The sequence below is a fragment of the Hirundo rustica genome, chromosome 15 (assembly GCF_015227805.2).
Source record: "Hirundo rustica isolate bHirRus1 chromosome 15, bHirRus1.pri.v3, whole genome shotgun sequence".
NCBI lineage: Eukaryota > Metazoa > Chordata > Aves > Passeriformes > Hirundinidae > Hirundo > Hirundo rustica.
This window is the reverse complement of record NC_053464.1, coordinates 7392873-7410025: the sequence shown is the minus strand read 5'-3', so window position 1 is coordinate 7410025 and position 17153 is coordinate 7392873. Positions and strand designations below refer to the sequence as shown.

Genomic DNA, 17153 nt, shown 5'->3' with positions numbered 1-17153 from the left:
TTATTAACCAGGATGTGTCTGATACATTTTATATAGTATGGAAACAAGGTAGCACCATTGCAGCACTCAGGGGTTACTAGTGTTGAACAATAAATAAACTCCAGCGGAGAGCAAGCTGCACGCGTTCAGCTGACAGAGTGACTTGTTACTGGACACTTTTTACTGTCACTATGAGCATTTAACAGCCCGGGTTTATAAAGAGTGCAACTCTGTACTGCAAGCTTGTGTTTTGTTCTAGCCCTGACACAGCCTATAGGTCAGGAAAGTCTTAACTGGAGGCAGGTGCTGCCTTTTCAGAGCCATTAAGGTGTACCTTAAGATGAGTAGCACACAGAACACAGAGACAGCAATTCTTGTACACATTTTGGCATTCTTCTCGAAGGCTTTGGAAATGGAGCTTCTTTCTGATGTCTCTTGAAGCACTGAATTGTGAGAAATTTTTGTGGGAGGTGGGGCGGAGAAGGGCTAAATATGCGTTTGATCAGAGAGTGCATATTACCACTGATTTCAGGGGAAAAGGATTAGTTTTGTTTCACAATCTCCCTTCCTTCCTTGACAGGCACTTATTCCCTAGGTACTTGCTAGGATATATACAATTAGTCCACAGAATTTCAGAGGATGCCAGGTGTCCTTCAGAGTGTACAAACCTGTTTTGCAGGCTGTCACAAATAGGAATTGTGTAAACTCAAACACTACATTTTTCACAGGGCTAGAAGTTTGTTTTTCCACTTTGGAACAGCTGGTACTCATAACAAAAGTGGAATTATGATAATTTTACTGGCAAATATCTACTGGAGTGTAAATGGGCCTGTTTGGTTGAGGTTTTAAACCATTATAAAAGCTTTTCTTGTTTAAATCTCTTTTGCATCAAAATCTTTAGAATAAATATACCAGCTCTTCATTTAATGAATAATAAAATGCTTTTCTTATTGAAAACCACCCATACAAATAGATCCTCATGTCATGACTGACTTAAGTGATCATGACTGCCTAGAAAAGATGAGTCTGGCCCAGCTTAGGGTAACACATGAGGACTGAGGTGCAGAGACATTGTCCCCGCCACAACTGCAGTCCTACTGTCTTTGTGCTGCCTGTGAGCTGTTGGACCCTGTGCTGAGTCTGTCCAGCTCATTAAATTTAGTGACAGAACAAGCCCCTTTCTTTTTCCTCCTAGGCTACTCAGATGAATCAAATAAGAGGCATTTGACAAATTCCAGGGCTGGTATAAAGCAAGAATGGGGAACAGGACTTATTTTTTGGTGAGAGCAAGTTCTTAATACAATAAACCATCCCAAGGCTGCTTCACTGCTAACTTGCTGCCTGGGGTGAGTCAGTCCGCACCTGAGTAGCAGTGAAATGGAGGGCTCTGTTCATATGATATTAGGAATAGTGGTCTGTACTTTGGTAATAACTTCCACCCAAACTCCCACAAACACTTTGCAGCCTGGCAGGGACACCTATGAAACACTAATGCTTTAGCCATGTGAACTGAAGCAGAAGAGAAAGATGTATTTCACTAGAAGGCTCCAAACAGGTTAACAGCTTCAAGAAGTTACTTGCTCACCACCAACAGGTAAGTTTTTAGAGTTCCATAAACTACCAACAGCCTTAAAATGGAGAGTTGTTTTAGGGTGCTGAGTTATGATTTAATCGACTCAGTTTACCTTGACATCAAGTACCTTCCTGAGCTACTGCAACATGGGAAAGAAACATTTTGGCTGGGACTGGGAGGAGCAGGAAAGGAATACAACTTCCCTGGCTGGTGTGGCAGCAAGCTGGGATTCCAGTGACGCACTGTGAGCCATGCCCTGAAATTTAAAGGTATTAAAATATGTACAGTAGGTATGCACCTAAATGAGCAGCCTGATATTTAGAATTGCTTTGAAGTCAGAAAGAGCCTTTAAAAACAAAACCAAAGGAACTAGTTATTTACTTAGGAGAAAGAAAAGACAGGTGGTTATAGGTAAATTATTAGAAGTTTGACTAGGTGCCAAGAATTTATAAATTAATATCCTTAAACCCTGGCAAATTATCTTTCCAGGTAGTCTGTGGAGATGCAGCTGAGAACTAGAGAATAGAAAAGACAACTATGTCTCAGCATGATGGCTTCATTAAGAACCAAGTCTCTCCTAAACTTTACTGATGCTCCTGGAAGGGTTAAGTGAATAAAGAGGCTTTTATACTTACACAAGACCATGTCTAATCCAAACTAAGATATCTTGCCTTGGAAACATCTTTTTACTGATTTGTTGTTCCAACACTGCCATTTAACAAATGCTCTTTCTGGCCTGTTCCTCTCCCTGTGCTAGCCATTGGCAGAACTGCAGTCCATGAATTCCCTCATAGAAATGTATTTGAAGCTATTTCATTTGAAGAATTTCAAATAAAAGTCTTCAGTTTTCCAAATGTAACACCAGAGCATAAGCTCTATTTCACAGTCCAATCACAGAATTACTCAATGCCTGCAAAGGAATTTAGAACTTGTCTTACATTTCATTGTGGGTTGGCAGAGTACTTTGAAGCTGTATTCTTCTTTTTGAGGGCTACAATCTAGAGTTAAAGCCTTTTGTAATCACTCCTTCTGGAGCAATTAAACACATATTGCAGGCTTCAAAAAGGGCATAAAATTAATTGATTTTGCTTTAGATAGCCAAAGAAATATGTGGATTGCTACACCAAAATGCCAGTTTATAATTCTGTGTGTCCATCTTCTCAGCTATCAAATACCTCACATGCTCAGCTCATTATTTTTAAAAATAGTTGTGTGTGTCTCTCACTTCTGTGTGTATAAACAACTTTTATTCCCCTTGATTGTGTATCTCTAAAAATTAAGAGTGAAAGGTCTTTTTTGCAAGTGCCATCCCTTTTTTCAGGTGACTAATTGGAGGCTCAGAGTTCTCTGCCATGTGCTCTATTGCTTAGTTACCCTGCATTTAGACCTGAGATCTGTAAGGTGGGTTCTCACTGGATCTTTGTTCATGATGCCTCTCTTTGAATGCACAGGCAGTGCAGCTCCTCCTTAGACAGAATTTCTTCTGTGGTTTTGATACCATGAGACTCCAAACTGAAAAATAGGAGAGGGAAAGTAGTTTAGGTAAGTAGTTTTTCTGTCAAAACTGTTATGTGTGTGGGCTTCTTGCTATCAAAGCTCAAAAGAAACAAAGATGGGGATTTAGGTGAGCACATTGTGAAGAACTTGTGCATAGTTTATAAACCTTATGACAGTTAAAATGTTGTAAATAGCAGGGAGATTGCTTAATGTGGAAGGAATGTGCTGAGCAAAGAACGCGCATCCAAGGAAGGGAAGAGTGAGATCACTTGAATGATGCAAACAGCGACTGAGTTAGGACTAGGAAGGTTAGAGACAGGAGGAAATCTAGTTTGAAGAAAGGCAGGGACTGTGGTTTCCGAGATCTGAAAGCCAGGTGTAGGACTGGTGGGAAGAGGCATTATGTCAATCAAAATACTGAAGCAGCTGAAAAGAAATCTTGTGAAGTACAATCCAGACCTCTGTTTATCTGTTCTTATGCTTTCTTTTAGATCAGCAATATTTTGATTAGAAAATTAACCTTTTGCTTCTTTAGAAGGAGCAGGACCATTGCAGTGACTGCCACTGCTGAGGCCACACCTCAAGTGCTGTGTCCAGTTCTGGGCCCCTCATGACAAGAAGGATATTGAAGTCCTTGATTGTGTCCAGAGAGGCAACAGAGCTGGGGAAGGGGCCGGAGCACGAGTGTGATGAGGAGTGGCTGAGTATTAACAGCATTTACTCACACCCTTTCTGATTGCAGGGATGCCCTGACATGGAGAAGCTCCGAGTTGCCACGTCCACTGCTGGATCCCATAATAACTCTAGGCAGATCTCCTGCTTTATATATGTGGTGAGAGTTTTATAGCACTTATATTTTATATAGAAAGTTTTACATGCTGTCTGTCTCAAGGGAGAGGGGAATAGAAAACTGGGTCCATGTGGGATTTTCATAGACTTTCTTTTCACCTTCTTAATTCTCTGGAATTCCAGTTGAGGGAGCATGTCGTCCATTAGAGATCCCTTAAGATTTTAGTTTTAGTACTGACTAAAGCAGAATGGCATTATTGTTATGAAGGAAGAATAAGTGTCATGGGATTTTTAAAGCTGTTCTTCTATGGCCAGTTAACATGTTAACATTGTTGCAGAAAATAATTACTTCATTATGGAATTGTGAGAATGAAAGAGTGAGCTTGTTTCTAAATAGGCTTAATTACTCTAGAAGCATTCTGTGCCAGTATTCTTATTCCAGAGATAGCAATTTGCATGGGGAATTATTCTGGAGTAGTGGTGGCTAAATCAATTACAATTTTCCTCCTCTCCTCCTGTGAGAGAGCATACATTGGCACTGTGATGGTGTACATGAGAATTTGAAAAAAGTGAATGTGTGTTACCCAAACCTCTGAATAGCTAGAGAATCTGACTAAAATTACCAGAACAAAAATTCTTGTTAGATTTTAGTATATGCCAAACACTTCACATAATTCATAATTGTTCCTGCATGTTTATTTTTGTTGTAACTCCATTACTTCTGTTGGCATTATACCGCTGACGAATATCTAGTTTATTTTCTCCACCTGCAAAGTCACTAAAACAGTAGCATCAAGAGATTATTTTTATAAATTATATTTACATTCTTTAAAAACTATTGTACCAACATAAAAATGTCAGTGGCATTCTAACAAGCATCGGCTTAATCCAAACTTGCTTGCACAATTCCTGTTTTATGCATTGTCCTTAGTTACATAACTATTCTGGCACATGTGGAATGTCAGAAAAAATGCAAAGGTATCTTCTTTCCCCCAAGGGTTTGCAGTCTATTTGCACTGCTTTCCTGGGCTGTGCACTTCCTCTGTTCCATAAGCTGGTTCCTAGCTAAGTCAGCTTTGAACACGGTGGGGGATACAGAAGCTGTCTGTGATTTAATTGACTGCGCTTATACTATTGTTATTTTAATCACTATTTTAAAGGAACATTTTTCTCTTCTGTTGTTTTGCTCTTTAATCCATTTTGGAAATACTCGATGTAGCACCAACGACATCACTCTTTTCAAAGCTGTGGTCTAATTAAAAAGTGCTGAACCAAACAGGCAAAATCCACATTGTTCTTGGTTTTGCTCTGTGTGCAAATGACATTAAACAATATTTTGTCTAAGAGCAGCATTGTTCTGTGCAGCTTGTAAAAGTTAATGAACACGATGAACCCTTTAGTAGCTCCATTCTTTTATTTACTTCCAGTCTATAGCCCATTCCTAGGACAGCTTATCTCCTCCCAGCCATACAGTCAAAGCATGCACTTCACAAAACATGGATTCATGAAAATAACCATTTCAGAAAGTTTTAACACTGCTTTAGAAGATGAGTGTCTGTAAGACTGCTGTTCCTTGAAGTGCAATAACATTTGAGAAGAAAAAGTGGTGTTTTTTGCTTTGTACATTGGTCTTACAGATTTTTAGGATTGTTGAGGTGAGGTGATTCGTAAGAGACTTTTTTTGGGGGGATTTATTCTGTAAATAGCTTTAGAGAATTGGAGAGGATCAGAGCAAGGCTGTACTATAAGATTTGACAGTGTAGGTCAGTTGCCTCAGTGAGTGGGGAAAAAAAAGAGCTGTGCCAGCACAAAACCATCAATGTAGAAACAGCTACACAACCAGAAGAATTCCTTTGTCAGCCTAATGTTGTTTGTGAAGGGAATGTTATGGTCCTAGCAGAAAACCCTCTTTCTCTTGATAAGTGCTATGTAATTATGCCAGCAGAATTTCTGAGGTACAGTCAGGCAAAAAAGCTGGCACGAGCTTGAGCAGAGAAACCCCAAAGCAGTGCCAGACCAAAACTTTGTTGTTCAAGTTATGTGTGGTAAATAGACCTCAAGTTATTGTTCTGTGACAGATGAATTTCAATCTTTCAATCTTTAATCACTGACATGATGATATTACTGACTTTGATTTCCCATCCAGAGTTTTAATTTTATTATTTTGGCTTAGACACTCACAACAGCTTTTTTCAAATTGAATAGTGAAAGATAAAATTTTTCACACCTTTTCCAGGTGACTGATTTCTGTCACATAATATCAATTTAACAAGTTACAAATAAGAACTGAAAAGGATTTCTTGAAGTCTCTGGTTTCTCCAGATGTTTAAGGAAACCAACAGTCAAATTTGGGTTCATGGCAGGAAACGCTCTGGCTGGATTTTCAGTGCTTGGTGTGCCCATATTCTGCCAGAGCAACATGGAACTGGAGGTGTTCTGCTCCTACGGGAGAAGGCTGTAAGTCTGAAACATTTGTTTATGTTTGTGTACAACTCCAAAGCACCAGCTCCTGCTCTGTGCTGGGCTGCGCTCCCTTCACCTGCACTCTCATCACCAGTAAAAATGATTTGATTTCTTGAAATCCTGTTCAACAATTTGATACCCTACAAGGACTGTCAGTGCTAAAACCATCCTTCTAAACAACAAACAAAAAGTATGGCTCATACTTGTCTTTATAAATTGTCCCCAGGTGTCACTCCTGAGTCAGACAGAAACATCTTAGAAACAAATCTGAGAACTGATTTTCCTTTTCTTTTTTTTTTTTTTTTTCTTCCTGTAGTTTCTGCAGTTGATACTTCTCTTCTTGCTTTTTTTCCCATTGTTCTCTGTAAGGATGCCAACTTCAGCAGGCCAGCTTAGCTTGTCTGAACTATTCTTAGAGGATATCTTGGAGAGTTTTTGAATTTCAGTTACAGTAATGTAACTGCAGAAATACTTCCCTGGCAATACTTTGTGATTTATGGTTAAATGATTATTGCAGTTGATAAATCCTTTCCTATTTTGTCCAACTCTGCTAATTTCTGCCATCCTTTTGAAGCAAAATCAAATTACAAGAAGAGAGTATTTATTAGCACCAACGTAAAATTATTTGGGAGGCCAATGCAAGCTCTGTAAACCCCATAACTGAACAAGAGCTGAAATGTAACTTTACTGGTAAATAAGGCATATATTTATTATTCCCTAAAGGTAAATATCACTGTAGGAGAACCATTCCAGTCATCCAGTCATCCAGTCATCTAATTTTTTCATATGTTTGCACAGTCTACATATAATAAAACAGCATTCTGCTTAGAGGATTTAATGTGTATTGCACAAGGCAATGGATCAATTATTAACATAACATAACTACAGTAAGTAAAAATATCCTTTTCTCAATGTCACTTAATGAATTTATTCTTAGTGTTTCTGGGTTTTGTTTAATTTGTTGGCTGAATCCAATATTTTACTTTATAAAAAGCTTTTCAATTCAGGCATAAAACATCTCATATTAAAGCCAGTTGGTATAGTACGCTTCTCCCAAAAAAGTGCTTTAAGGGTTGTTTGGGTTTTTTTTTTAAATATTAACTTCCTTCTATCAAAATTACTCAAAAATGAAGGTTGCACAACAAGAACCTTGTTAAGCTAGAAAATGTCTTCCTTACTCCTGGACATAGATTTTGAAATAACGCGTGCTTTAGATGTGTAGTGAGATCTGTCAGTGGGAACTATTGCTTATCAAGATCTATTGATTACATGCTTGCTTTCACTCCCTTGAGGAGAGGAACTTTGGAATGTTAGGATGTGCAGAAAACAAAGGCAACAGGCCATGACAACTGTAATTCCTCATCATTTTTTGAACTGATTGTTGCCTGTGTTTTGTCATTACATACATCACTGGCACTGTGTAGAGCTAAGGGGAAAAGCTGGGAGTTGAATGGTGGCTGCTTAAGGAATGACACATTAGAGACCCTTTACTGTTATTGCTCCCCTTGTGTGAAAGTGTGTGAAAAATTTATTGCTTAATTATCAAGGATTTGTGGTTTGGGGCACACCTGTCAAAAAAATTAGTTTATCCTTAAAGGCTGTAAGCTGTGGGAAATAGTAGAAGGAGAATTATTACTGTAAGAGACAGCATCATTCTCCAGAGCTCAGATGAAATGAGCTGTATTGTGCCTTTTACTTGGGGGGAGGTTCCCTAGAGTTTGACTGAAAATATGAGACTACTTTGTATTTACTTCGTGTCTTATGGGAAATATGTTTGAACTGTAACCAACCATATAGGAAAACTTTCTGGCCAACTGAGAGAGAAAGCATTTCTGCCACAATATCTTGTGATCCTACATATACAATCTCAAAATAACTCGGCATAAATTAATTCCTACTGTACTTAAGAGTTTGACAGGGCTTTTCAAATGAAGACATTGGTGCATTAGTTCACCAAATGTGGATTTCTGTGGTGGACTTAGTTGCACATCCCCAGTAGGTGATCAGCTGGTTTATATATACATATATAAATATTCTGGTTTGTTTCTGGCTTTTTTTTTTTTTCCCCAGGCCATAGGATGTAAAACTCCATGAACTGACTGGATTAATGAATTAAAGCTGCTTGTCATGTGGTCAGGTAAGACCTCCAGTCCTTCCTCATGCTTCAGAGTACATAGAGTGAAGAGCAGGACTATCCCTTTCACTAACACCAAGATATTTAATCAGCTTATCTGTATATAATCTAACCACATCTTTGGTGACCTCCAGATGTCATATTTTGTTATTTCTTTCCTTGCTTTTAGATCAGTATTTCTCTTATAAAGTCCCTTTACAGTTTTTATGGATAGTAACAATATCATATTGAGTAGATATCAGTTGTAGGATACATCACAGCAATACATAGAGCAGGAGTGCATAACAAAGTCCAACAAAGACAAATTAAGGTGTTGCACCCTGAAAAAGTAATCCAGGAGTGCAGCAAAGGCTGGGATCTTTCACTGAAATCAGTGGATAAAAGCCTAAAGACCTGGGTCCAGCTTATCTGTCCTGAAATTTACTTACTGTACCTGTGGATACCATGAAGATACTTTCATGAGTATCTGCTTTCTTGAGATCACTGTTGAGAATGTGATTGTCCTCTCCATGACTGAAAAGGCTAAACAGCATCTTAAAAGCAAAACTTGCAATTACTCTGTGCAAATGGTGCTTCATCAGAAACATGGGTGATATTTCAGCCACTGAGGTCTCTTCCCCAGAGTGTGATTGTACAGAGCAAGGCAGAACCAGTTTTATAACTTCAGCACCACCACTGACCTCCCAGTGAAAGTTTTGGCATAACCCACAGTCTCTACCCTTATTTTCTTCTGTCACACCTAAATCAGATTTCATCAATTCCTATTTATCCTCTAATCCAGAAGAGGGAGAAAAGGTTGTGATAGAAAGCCTTGAGCTGTGCACCTGGCCCATAGAAAGAGGTGCAGAAGCCACAATAAGCATTTCCATCTGCTAGAGACTAGAATACACATCTGTTAGACTGATCTACTAAAAACAGTTTGTGTATTCCCACATGGTGCATTTGTGGGAAGATAAGCCTCACAGTAATGTGGTATGAAATTACAACTCCGTATACAGTGTTTTCCTTTTATATTTCTGTAGTCAAAAAGGCAATTAAGTTAAATATGATAAAGAGAAATAGCCAGTGATTCTGATCTGCCTGTGGCACTGATACTGGATACAGGCAGTTACTGCTAGTTGCCAGAAATTCCTGGTTAACTTTGTATTTAAAATAAATTCTGTTAGAATAAAACATCAAGATACAAGCTAGCTGTGTAAACTGTTTTCATTGTGGCAGTCTGTAGTCAAAGTTTTTTATTTTTCCTTTAAGGAGACAAAATACATTTTCAGAAATGTTACATTTACTGTATATACATCTACCTGTCTGGGAAGAAGATGTCCTATAAACTTATTTTTCCATGCTGGATGCTGCAGCTTTAGCCCAATGACAGTCCGGTATTATGGAAAAATAAATGAAAAATGTAGATAATGTTTTGTATCAAAATTGTAAAATACTAACATAGCACTACTTTCATTATTAGAATGTAATCTTATCAAATTTCTCATATAAATGTGATTATAAGTAAAACAAACAAACAAAAAAAAAAGGCAAAACCCCCAAAATGAGCTAAGCAAAAATGCCAACCAAACCTTAATAGATGATAAATGAGGCTAATTCAGAATTGAGAAGCAATCACCATGAAATAAAATCCCCAAGTTTTAGAGAGAAGAGTAATTACTATGAACTCCTGTTTGGAGATCATCTCTACAGTTTGTAGTACTTAGCACCTGCTTCCAGAAACATCTTCTATAAATAACTATTTTCTGTTTCAGACAAAATTTACATTGAAAACTATCTTGGTGCAGCTGCTCAGTTTTTCTGCAATTGTGAATTGCCAAAAAAGGAACAGTAATTCCTTGGGGTCCTCTGAGTTAAATCCTTTTTCTGTAACATGATCCCATGTAGTGGAGCTCAGATGGAAGTCCATTATTACTGCTAACTGTTCTTCTGCTCAAACTGAGAACTGAGAAGCCTTTTGTAGATGATCCTCGCTCTTTTACAATATCTGTGGCTTTGTAGTTCCATAATTACTGCCCCTGATGGCACAGTGCCCCAAAAATGAATACTTTGATAATCTGCTGCTCTCTTGTACTCCATGTCACCTCCGGTGTTCCAGTGTACCACCACCCTCATGTGAAAACTACTGTCAGAAGAGTAAGTAGATTTCTGCAATACTCTGTGCCTGTGCTGGGCATCTTCATGTTGTATTTTCCATTCGAGTTTGATGTGTTGGACATGTTTACTGTACATTTGTTATTGTTTACGATTAATGTAATGCATCTCTTTTGTTTCATAAGGTACCGATTCAAGTGGAATTCTTTGGATTTGTTTGGGCACAGGTTTGATTTTAATACTCACTCTGTTCACCTTAATGGTCTTGTTTAAATGGAAGCACTTAAAGCAACTAAAAGAAAAACTGGAAAACACAGGTGAATAAATCAGATTCTTCATCAATAATTTTAGATTGTAGTACATTTTAGCTAATCTTACCATGTAAAAACATTGTATATATTCCAGGTTCTGATGACTGCCCTTGTTGGATTGTTTGGTATTAGTCAAATAGTCTCCATGAAGTTATCAGTTATTTGGGAATAAATATCCAGATGCTGACTTGCAAAAGCAGCAATTTCTCTTGATTGGTTCTGGATCCTGTCAGGATTGTGTTGTATACTCATACTTGGCTTACTTGCTGCTGTTTGAGAAATCAATTATGAACACTCAAAAGCAAAAAACTTTATAAGGGTTTCACCCTCATTGAACGCGAAAGGAATTCTTCCCAGGCAGAGGATACGCATTCAATATTAGCTTTTCATTTTATAAGATTTTAAATAATTTTATTTAATATTGTAGTCTGTGAGAAGCATATGTGGTATATTTTGTGAAGGTGAAAAAAGGGTTTTTTCCATTTTACAAATAATGTATTTGTGAGTTTTCACACAATAAATAATAACTGATTAGAAAATATGTGTTGGATTACTTCAGTACTTTTTCTGAAGTAGAGAGCTGTATTGTCACAGAACAAAAGCTTATATGCATCTACATCTTAAGACTTTCACTACATTTTAAAATTTTCACTGAGGTTAGAACATAGTTGGACCATAATGACATTTGGAACTTTAATAGCTCTTTGTTTAGTATAGCATGATGTATGTACTAAATTAACTTCTGTGTATTTACAGACTCCTCCTTGGAGCCGAATGATATTCTCAAGGCCAATACTGAAAGCAGTGTGAATATAGAAGAAATCAGACACACGCTTCCAAGTGAAACATTAACGTATTCAGTGGAAGAATGCACTTGCAGTGACTGTGGCCTGGTAAAACCTCAGACTGGCTGTGAAACTTCATTTCCATTACCAGCTACTGAAGAACGAGCTACTGTTCTAGTTACCACCAAATCTTTTGATTATTACAACTACGTTCTGGGTGTTGGATGACTGGGACAGAAGTATATTTGTAGTGAGTAATAATAAATGAGTTATTCCAGTATAGCTGTTAACCTTAATACCTGCAGTCAGTGGAGAAGGAAGTACATCATCTTTAGAGATCTCCTTTGTGCTTTTATTAATATTGTCATATTATTTCTTTAGTTCAAGTATTTCTACATTATTATCAGAAACTCAACTAGTTATTGGAATTTTTAATTTCAGAAAGTTCTTACATAGGACAGCTTTTTCTGCCTTTAGAGATTGTACCTACTTCACATAAAGTTTGTAAGTATATATGTTCATGTTAGACTCAGATTCTGTGCCAAAAATTACTTGATGGTACACAAGGACTGTTCCAAGAGGCAGAAATGAAGACCTACAGTACATCCCCAGTCTTGAAAAGAGTAATTTCAACACTTGAAAGAGGAAATGTAGAGTATGGAGGCCCCTGTGTTCAGAAGGTACCCCTGGATCGCCATAAGGGAGGTTGTGGTGCTGAGGAGCACAGATCATAGAATCACAGAATGTCCTGGGCCAGAAGGAACCCACAAGGGTCACTGAAGTCCAGCTCCTGGCCCTCACTGCAATCCCATGTATTTTCTGGTGGTACAGGCTTTCCTTTCAGTGCCAAGTGTTTTCACACTGAGATTTATTTCTCTTTTACTAATTTTTTTTTTTTTTTTTTTTTTTTTTTAATAACTTACCCTGGTTATATTTACAAGGATATAGGTGTTTAGTCATGCTAGACTACTCCGTGGCCTAAAATTAGGAATATATTTCTGTCACCTTGCTTTCCAAGCATTAATGTTACTTTCCTAATATTAGGCCCCAATTTTAAGCCTGGAAAACTGCAAACAACAGAAGCAACAACCACACAAGCAACCACAACAATCGACTTTATTTGTAGCTAACATTCTACTTCAGGTTCTTGCACGAATCACGAATTGAAGTATTTCATTGTACGAAATCTACGAATGATCAGTTACAGCATCTTTAGGAAGCTGACACAAAGTTTGGGGCGAATTGGGAGATAGGGGCTCTATGTGGTTTTGGCCACACAGGGCCAACACCTCTCAAATAGGCCTAGAGACTTATGAAATTTGTTATTATCATCACTTTGTTTTTTGTTTTTAATGACCCTTTCCGAGCTTTCACCCTGCACAGCACATGCGGCAGCAGAGGTTACTTTATCTCCACGTTTCTCACCCTTCCTTTCCCGCTGTCGCGTCCCTGCCCCGCAGGATGCCTCAGCCGGGCGGCTCCGGGCGCGCAGGGCCCGCGGCAGCGCTGGGGCCGGGCGGCTCCGGGCCCGGGCCGCGCTGAGGGCGCGGGGCCGCGCTGAGGAGCCCCGGGCCGGGAAGCGCTCCGCGGCGCTCCCGGGGCCGCGTTTACCTTCCGGGGCGCCGCGCGGGTTCCGGGGCGGGCGGTAGCTGCCGGCCCGGCCGTGGCTGTGCGGCGGAGCGGCGGCTCCGGCGGACGGAGCCCCGCGGGCACCATGAGCGGTGAGTGCGGCCGGGCCGGGCCCCTCCGCCCCGGGCCCGCCGGGCGCTGTGGGGGCTGGCGCGGGCAGAGCGTGCCCGGGGGGCGCGGGCGGGAGTGGCACTGCCCTCGTTCCCCCCGCTGCTCCCTGGTGCCGTGCTGAGGCACGGACACTTGGGTCTCTTAGCACCACACCCCGTTCCTCATTCCGGCTCCCCTAGTCCTCCCGCAGTGGTGTTTTACCCCGGTTTAGATCCCAAATCCTGCCCTTGAGCGTGGCACTGCCTCACAGCACAAGTGATGCTGGGCTCGGGCGTCTGTGTTGCCTCAGCTGTGCAAAATCATAGGAAATACTCCTGAGGAAATAAATGACCAAGAGAAAATAGGAGTTTTAAAAAAATTTAAAAATATGAGCTCAGGAGCATGCAGTCAGTGGGAGAGGCGATAACCTTGTGGAAAAAGGGTCCCTGTTGCTGTGTCCATAACTGAGTGCCGGTGAGGATGTGTCTGTTTGGATGTGGTAATTTCTGTGGTAGAGGGAGGTGGTGCGAGGGGTGTGCTAAATCTCGAGGGTAAATGTGTGCTCAATCCTGAGCTTCTTGAGGCGTTTGTCAGGGAAATACTTGAAGCTTCGCGTGAGAGTTATGACCCATAAACTACAGGCTGGAGGAAGCAGATCCACTTGAATGGGCCAGTATGGAGAGTTATTTGTTAGGATAGAGATGAAAATTCTGATAGGCTTTTCTTCTAGATGTAAAGGATAAATGGTATTTATTTGACAAGTATTAAAACACATTGGCAAGGATTTGTTTGGTGCTTTTTGAGAGGGGAGGTGCTTAAGTGAAAATTTTGATGGGTCTCTGTGTACATCTTCAGCAATGGAAGTTGCAGACAACACTCTGCACCTGAGAATTGGATCACGTATTGATCTCCCACCCTGATCTAATACATGGTGATCTTTGTTGCCAAAGGCAGCAAGAAAAAAACCTGAGGAATTAACTGGAGTAACTAAACGCTACATCTTTTATGGGGACAGTCATTTTTGAAAGTGAACTGAAAAATAAAACCACTTCACTTGTGTTTTTCTCTGTTTTGTTCTCACCTTTATGGTAGGAAGAAAATAGAAGATTTTTGTGGAAGAGATGAGGCAAAAAAAAGATTATTGTGGGGAAACCTGTTGTGAAAAATGCAAGTAACAGTGAAATCTTTCAAAGCATGTGAAAAGAAAGTTTCTCAAACGTTTCAGATCTTGACACAATATAGACTAAATCCTAATTACAAAATCTGTGAGAGTCATCATTTTCATATGGAAAACCTCAGCCCTCCGATGATGAATTCAAACTGGGAATACCCTTGTGCAAATTTATGCAAATTAGAACATAAGTCTTCCTAGGAGAATAATCTTTGAGAGCGTTATTAGCATTCTGGGGCTCAAAAGGCAAGGTAACACCTCATGTGACATCAAGCTTCATTGTGTAGTTATTATTATTACCTTTAATATTTTTTTGGTTTTTTAAAGACAATGTAGAGATATATGTTTATGAGAAGAGAAACATTTAATTACTTAAAAGAGAGTAATGCCTAGGGTGACATTAACAGTAGTGGTTCAATTGCATGGTAACCACCCATGTATAGCCCCTGCCAAGGTTTTTCCCACAATTTCGATTAGACAGGAAGATAACAAAAAACCCCCTAATGTTGAACTTTGACAAACATTACTGTTACACAATATTGTACAGTGTTTTTCTAGAATTATATAAGTCAAACTCATCAGAACAGAGAAATATCTATTATCATTATCCTGCTTGTTTCAGATAAAGGAGATGGCTCCTGTTAACATCTCAACAATTTTAACAATGTCCTTCTTTTATTGCCTGTAACAGCATTGTCTGTACTTACTTCTATGCCCATTTTTAGTCCTTTTAACTAAAAGAGCTGTTCCTAAAATATAGATGGAAGGACTTCTTCTCTTAATGGCTATAATTATGTTTAATGTTTATTTTCTTTAGTTAGAGTGTATTTCTAGTGGATGTGAAGGTAACTTCCTGTTGATGTAAGCATCCCCTTAATATTACTAATGCTGCTTACTAATTGCATACTCATATTTTATTGTACAGTGCTGAGTTGGCTAAACTTTAAAGGCAAATGGTACAAGGATACAAGATTTATCTGCTTGACAAGAATTTGGGGTGTTGTCATTTGTTTAATGACGGTTTCAAAAAACTTAAAAATGCAACTCGTGGGAGGTGAGGCAGTAGAATCATAATAGTGTAGTATAAGGTAGCGTTTAAATTAGGTTGGTGTTTGTTTTTTCTTAAACTTGTGCCATCAGAAGCTGTATTAGAGCAAGCAAAAGGGATTGCAGTCTGAAATTTTGCATTCAGGACATAAATGCAGGTTATATAGGAGCAATAGGAGATTTATTTATTTTACTTATATGTTGTCTGTGGTGCTGAAGAGGGCTTTACCTAGGAAGAACTTGATGAAAATCCTGCTTTCCTTTACTGCAGCACCAGTTTGCTGCTGCAGTAGGTGTGGGTATTTGTGTATGGAGAGAAGCTTGCTTTAAAAATAGCAAAGCATGACCCTGAACAACAGAAAATGAGGAGGGTCACAGAGGCAGGTGCAGTACCTGAGCCTATTTTAAACCCTTTTTGACTGAATGTTGGTGGGAGGAGTCCATTTAAGTTTCTTAGTTTTTGCAACTGTATAGTTATGTTTTCACAGTTATTTTTAGAGTCACGTGTGAACTTCCTTTTTATTGCAATAGTCTAAATACAGCCTTTTTCTGGGTAATGCTGCTTTTATGCATTCTGGTTTTTGTATTTGTATGTGTGTTGCTGCAGTTTTTACTGCTATTCTGAATCAGGAGAAGGGTATTTTAGTCAGTTTGTAATACACTGTTAGTCTTTAAATCAGCTGGAGTTGATCACACTTAATTGATGCTCTTGTCTGAAAATATGCTTTTTTATTTTTTCCTAAGGACTTAGTTTAGAAAATGAAAATGTGAAAGAATTAAATCTTCAATAGAGTTAGTAGAGATTTATTTTTACCTTCCACCTACTTGAAGCAAAACCATATTTTAGTACCATATTTTCTAGGCTTGTTACAAAGAAAAATATACACTCAGCATGAAAAGTGACACAATTTACTCTTTCAGTTTTTTTAAAAAAAATTTGGACTTTGTGAATGTTCTTTTTCTTCTACCTGTAGAATTTCTGTTAAGCAACAGCAGTAGAAGAATTTAAGATGTGCATTGAAGAGAAACCTCAGCTAAGCCCTCAGCAGACACGTTATGTGGCCTTATAGTCCTGTTAATGGTGAGGAGGATGTGACCTGCTTCAGGAATTATTGGTTGTAATCTCCTGCAGTCACAATTTACAAGTAAAATAAAGAGAAAATACACATTGCGCTCCTTCTGTGTAAAGTTACGGTTGTTTGGTATCACATGCTTTAGTGGTGTAGAACGTTAATTAGTATAGTGAACATCAGTAGGTGTTCTGTATTTATACATTTTTTCAATATTAATTACAGTTTGGAATCTAGTTGCAAACCATTTCTGTTACCAAATAGATACAGAGAGTCCAAAGAGATGTGAATTTAAAAATGAACATGTATTGCATTTGGGTGACAAACTTGGCCCACTTACTAATATTTTCATTTGATAGTTTTTTTTCTGGTCATGAAATTATTAATTGCATGAATTTGTTCTGATGTTGTCTCAAGCTATTAATATAAAGAGAAGTACTGTGTTACACCTCTTCTTGCAGGTATGTGGGTAAGAGTAATGACTTTTGAAACAACAGAGAAAATCTGCAGAGTTGTATATA

General features: G+C 38.8%; 2 protein-coding genes across 3 annotated transcripts in view; both read left to right on the top strand.

Moving 5' to 3' along the window:
- The first annotated feature begins 3451 nt into the window (after positions 1-3451).
- On the top strand, positions 3452-11853 carry TNFRSF17 (TNF receptor superfamily member 17). The gene is made up of 5 exons (XM_040079319.1): positions 3452-3537; positions 3789-3872; positions 10510-10571; positions 10715-10846; positions 11597-11853. Exons 1-5 carry the CDS (start codon positions 3452-3454, stop codon positions 11851-11853), a joined length of 621 nt encoding a protein of 206 aa, XP_039935253.1.
- Positions 11854-13271: 1418 nt separating this feature from the next.
- SNX29 (sorting nexin 29) overlaps positions 13272-17153 on the top strand; it is a 98392-nt gene continuing 94510 nt past the window's right edge. Inside the window, exons 1-2 of one of the 2 annotated variants that reach the window (XM_040079316.2) lie at positions 16081-16115; positions 16537-16643. In XM_040079316.2, the coding sequence (XP_039935250.1) occupies positions 16619-16643 (25 nt within the window). In that variant the 5' untranslated portion in view covers positions 16081-16115; positions 16537-16618. Of the gene's footprint in view, positions 13347-16080; positions 16116-16536; positions 16644-17153 lie in introns of those variants that run through there. The other variant, XM_040079317.1, reaches the window with a different exon arrangement.

What these genes read in the sequence shown, in the direction of transcription:
- TNFRSF17 (XM_040079319.1), top strand. Translation starts at nt 3,452, where the DNA reads ATGTCAATCAAAATACTGAAGCAGCTGAAAAGAAATCTTGTGAAGTAC. An exon ending in TGAAAACTACTGTCAGAAGA is followed by an intron (nt 10,572 to 10,714) that starts GTAAGTAGATTT and finishes TTGTTTCATAAG; the next exon opens with GTACCGATTCAAGTGGAATT. An exon ending in AGAAAAACTGGAAAACACAG is followed by an intron (nt 10,847 to 11,596) that starts GTGAATAAATCA and finishes GTGTATTTACAG; the next exon opens with ACTCCTCCTTGGAGCCGAAT.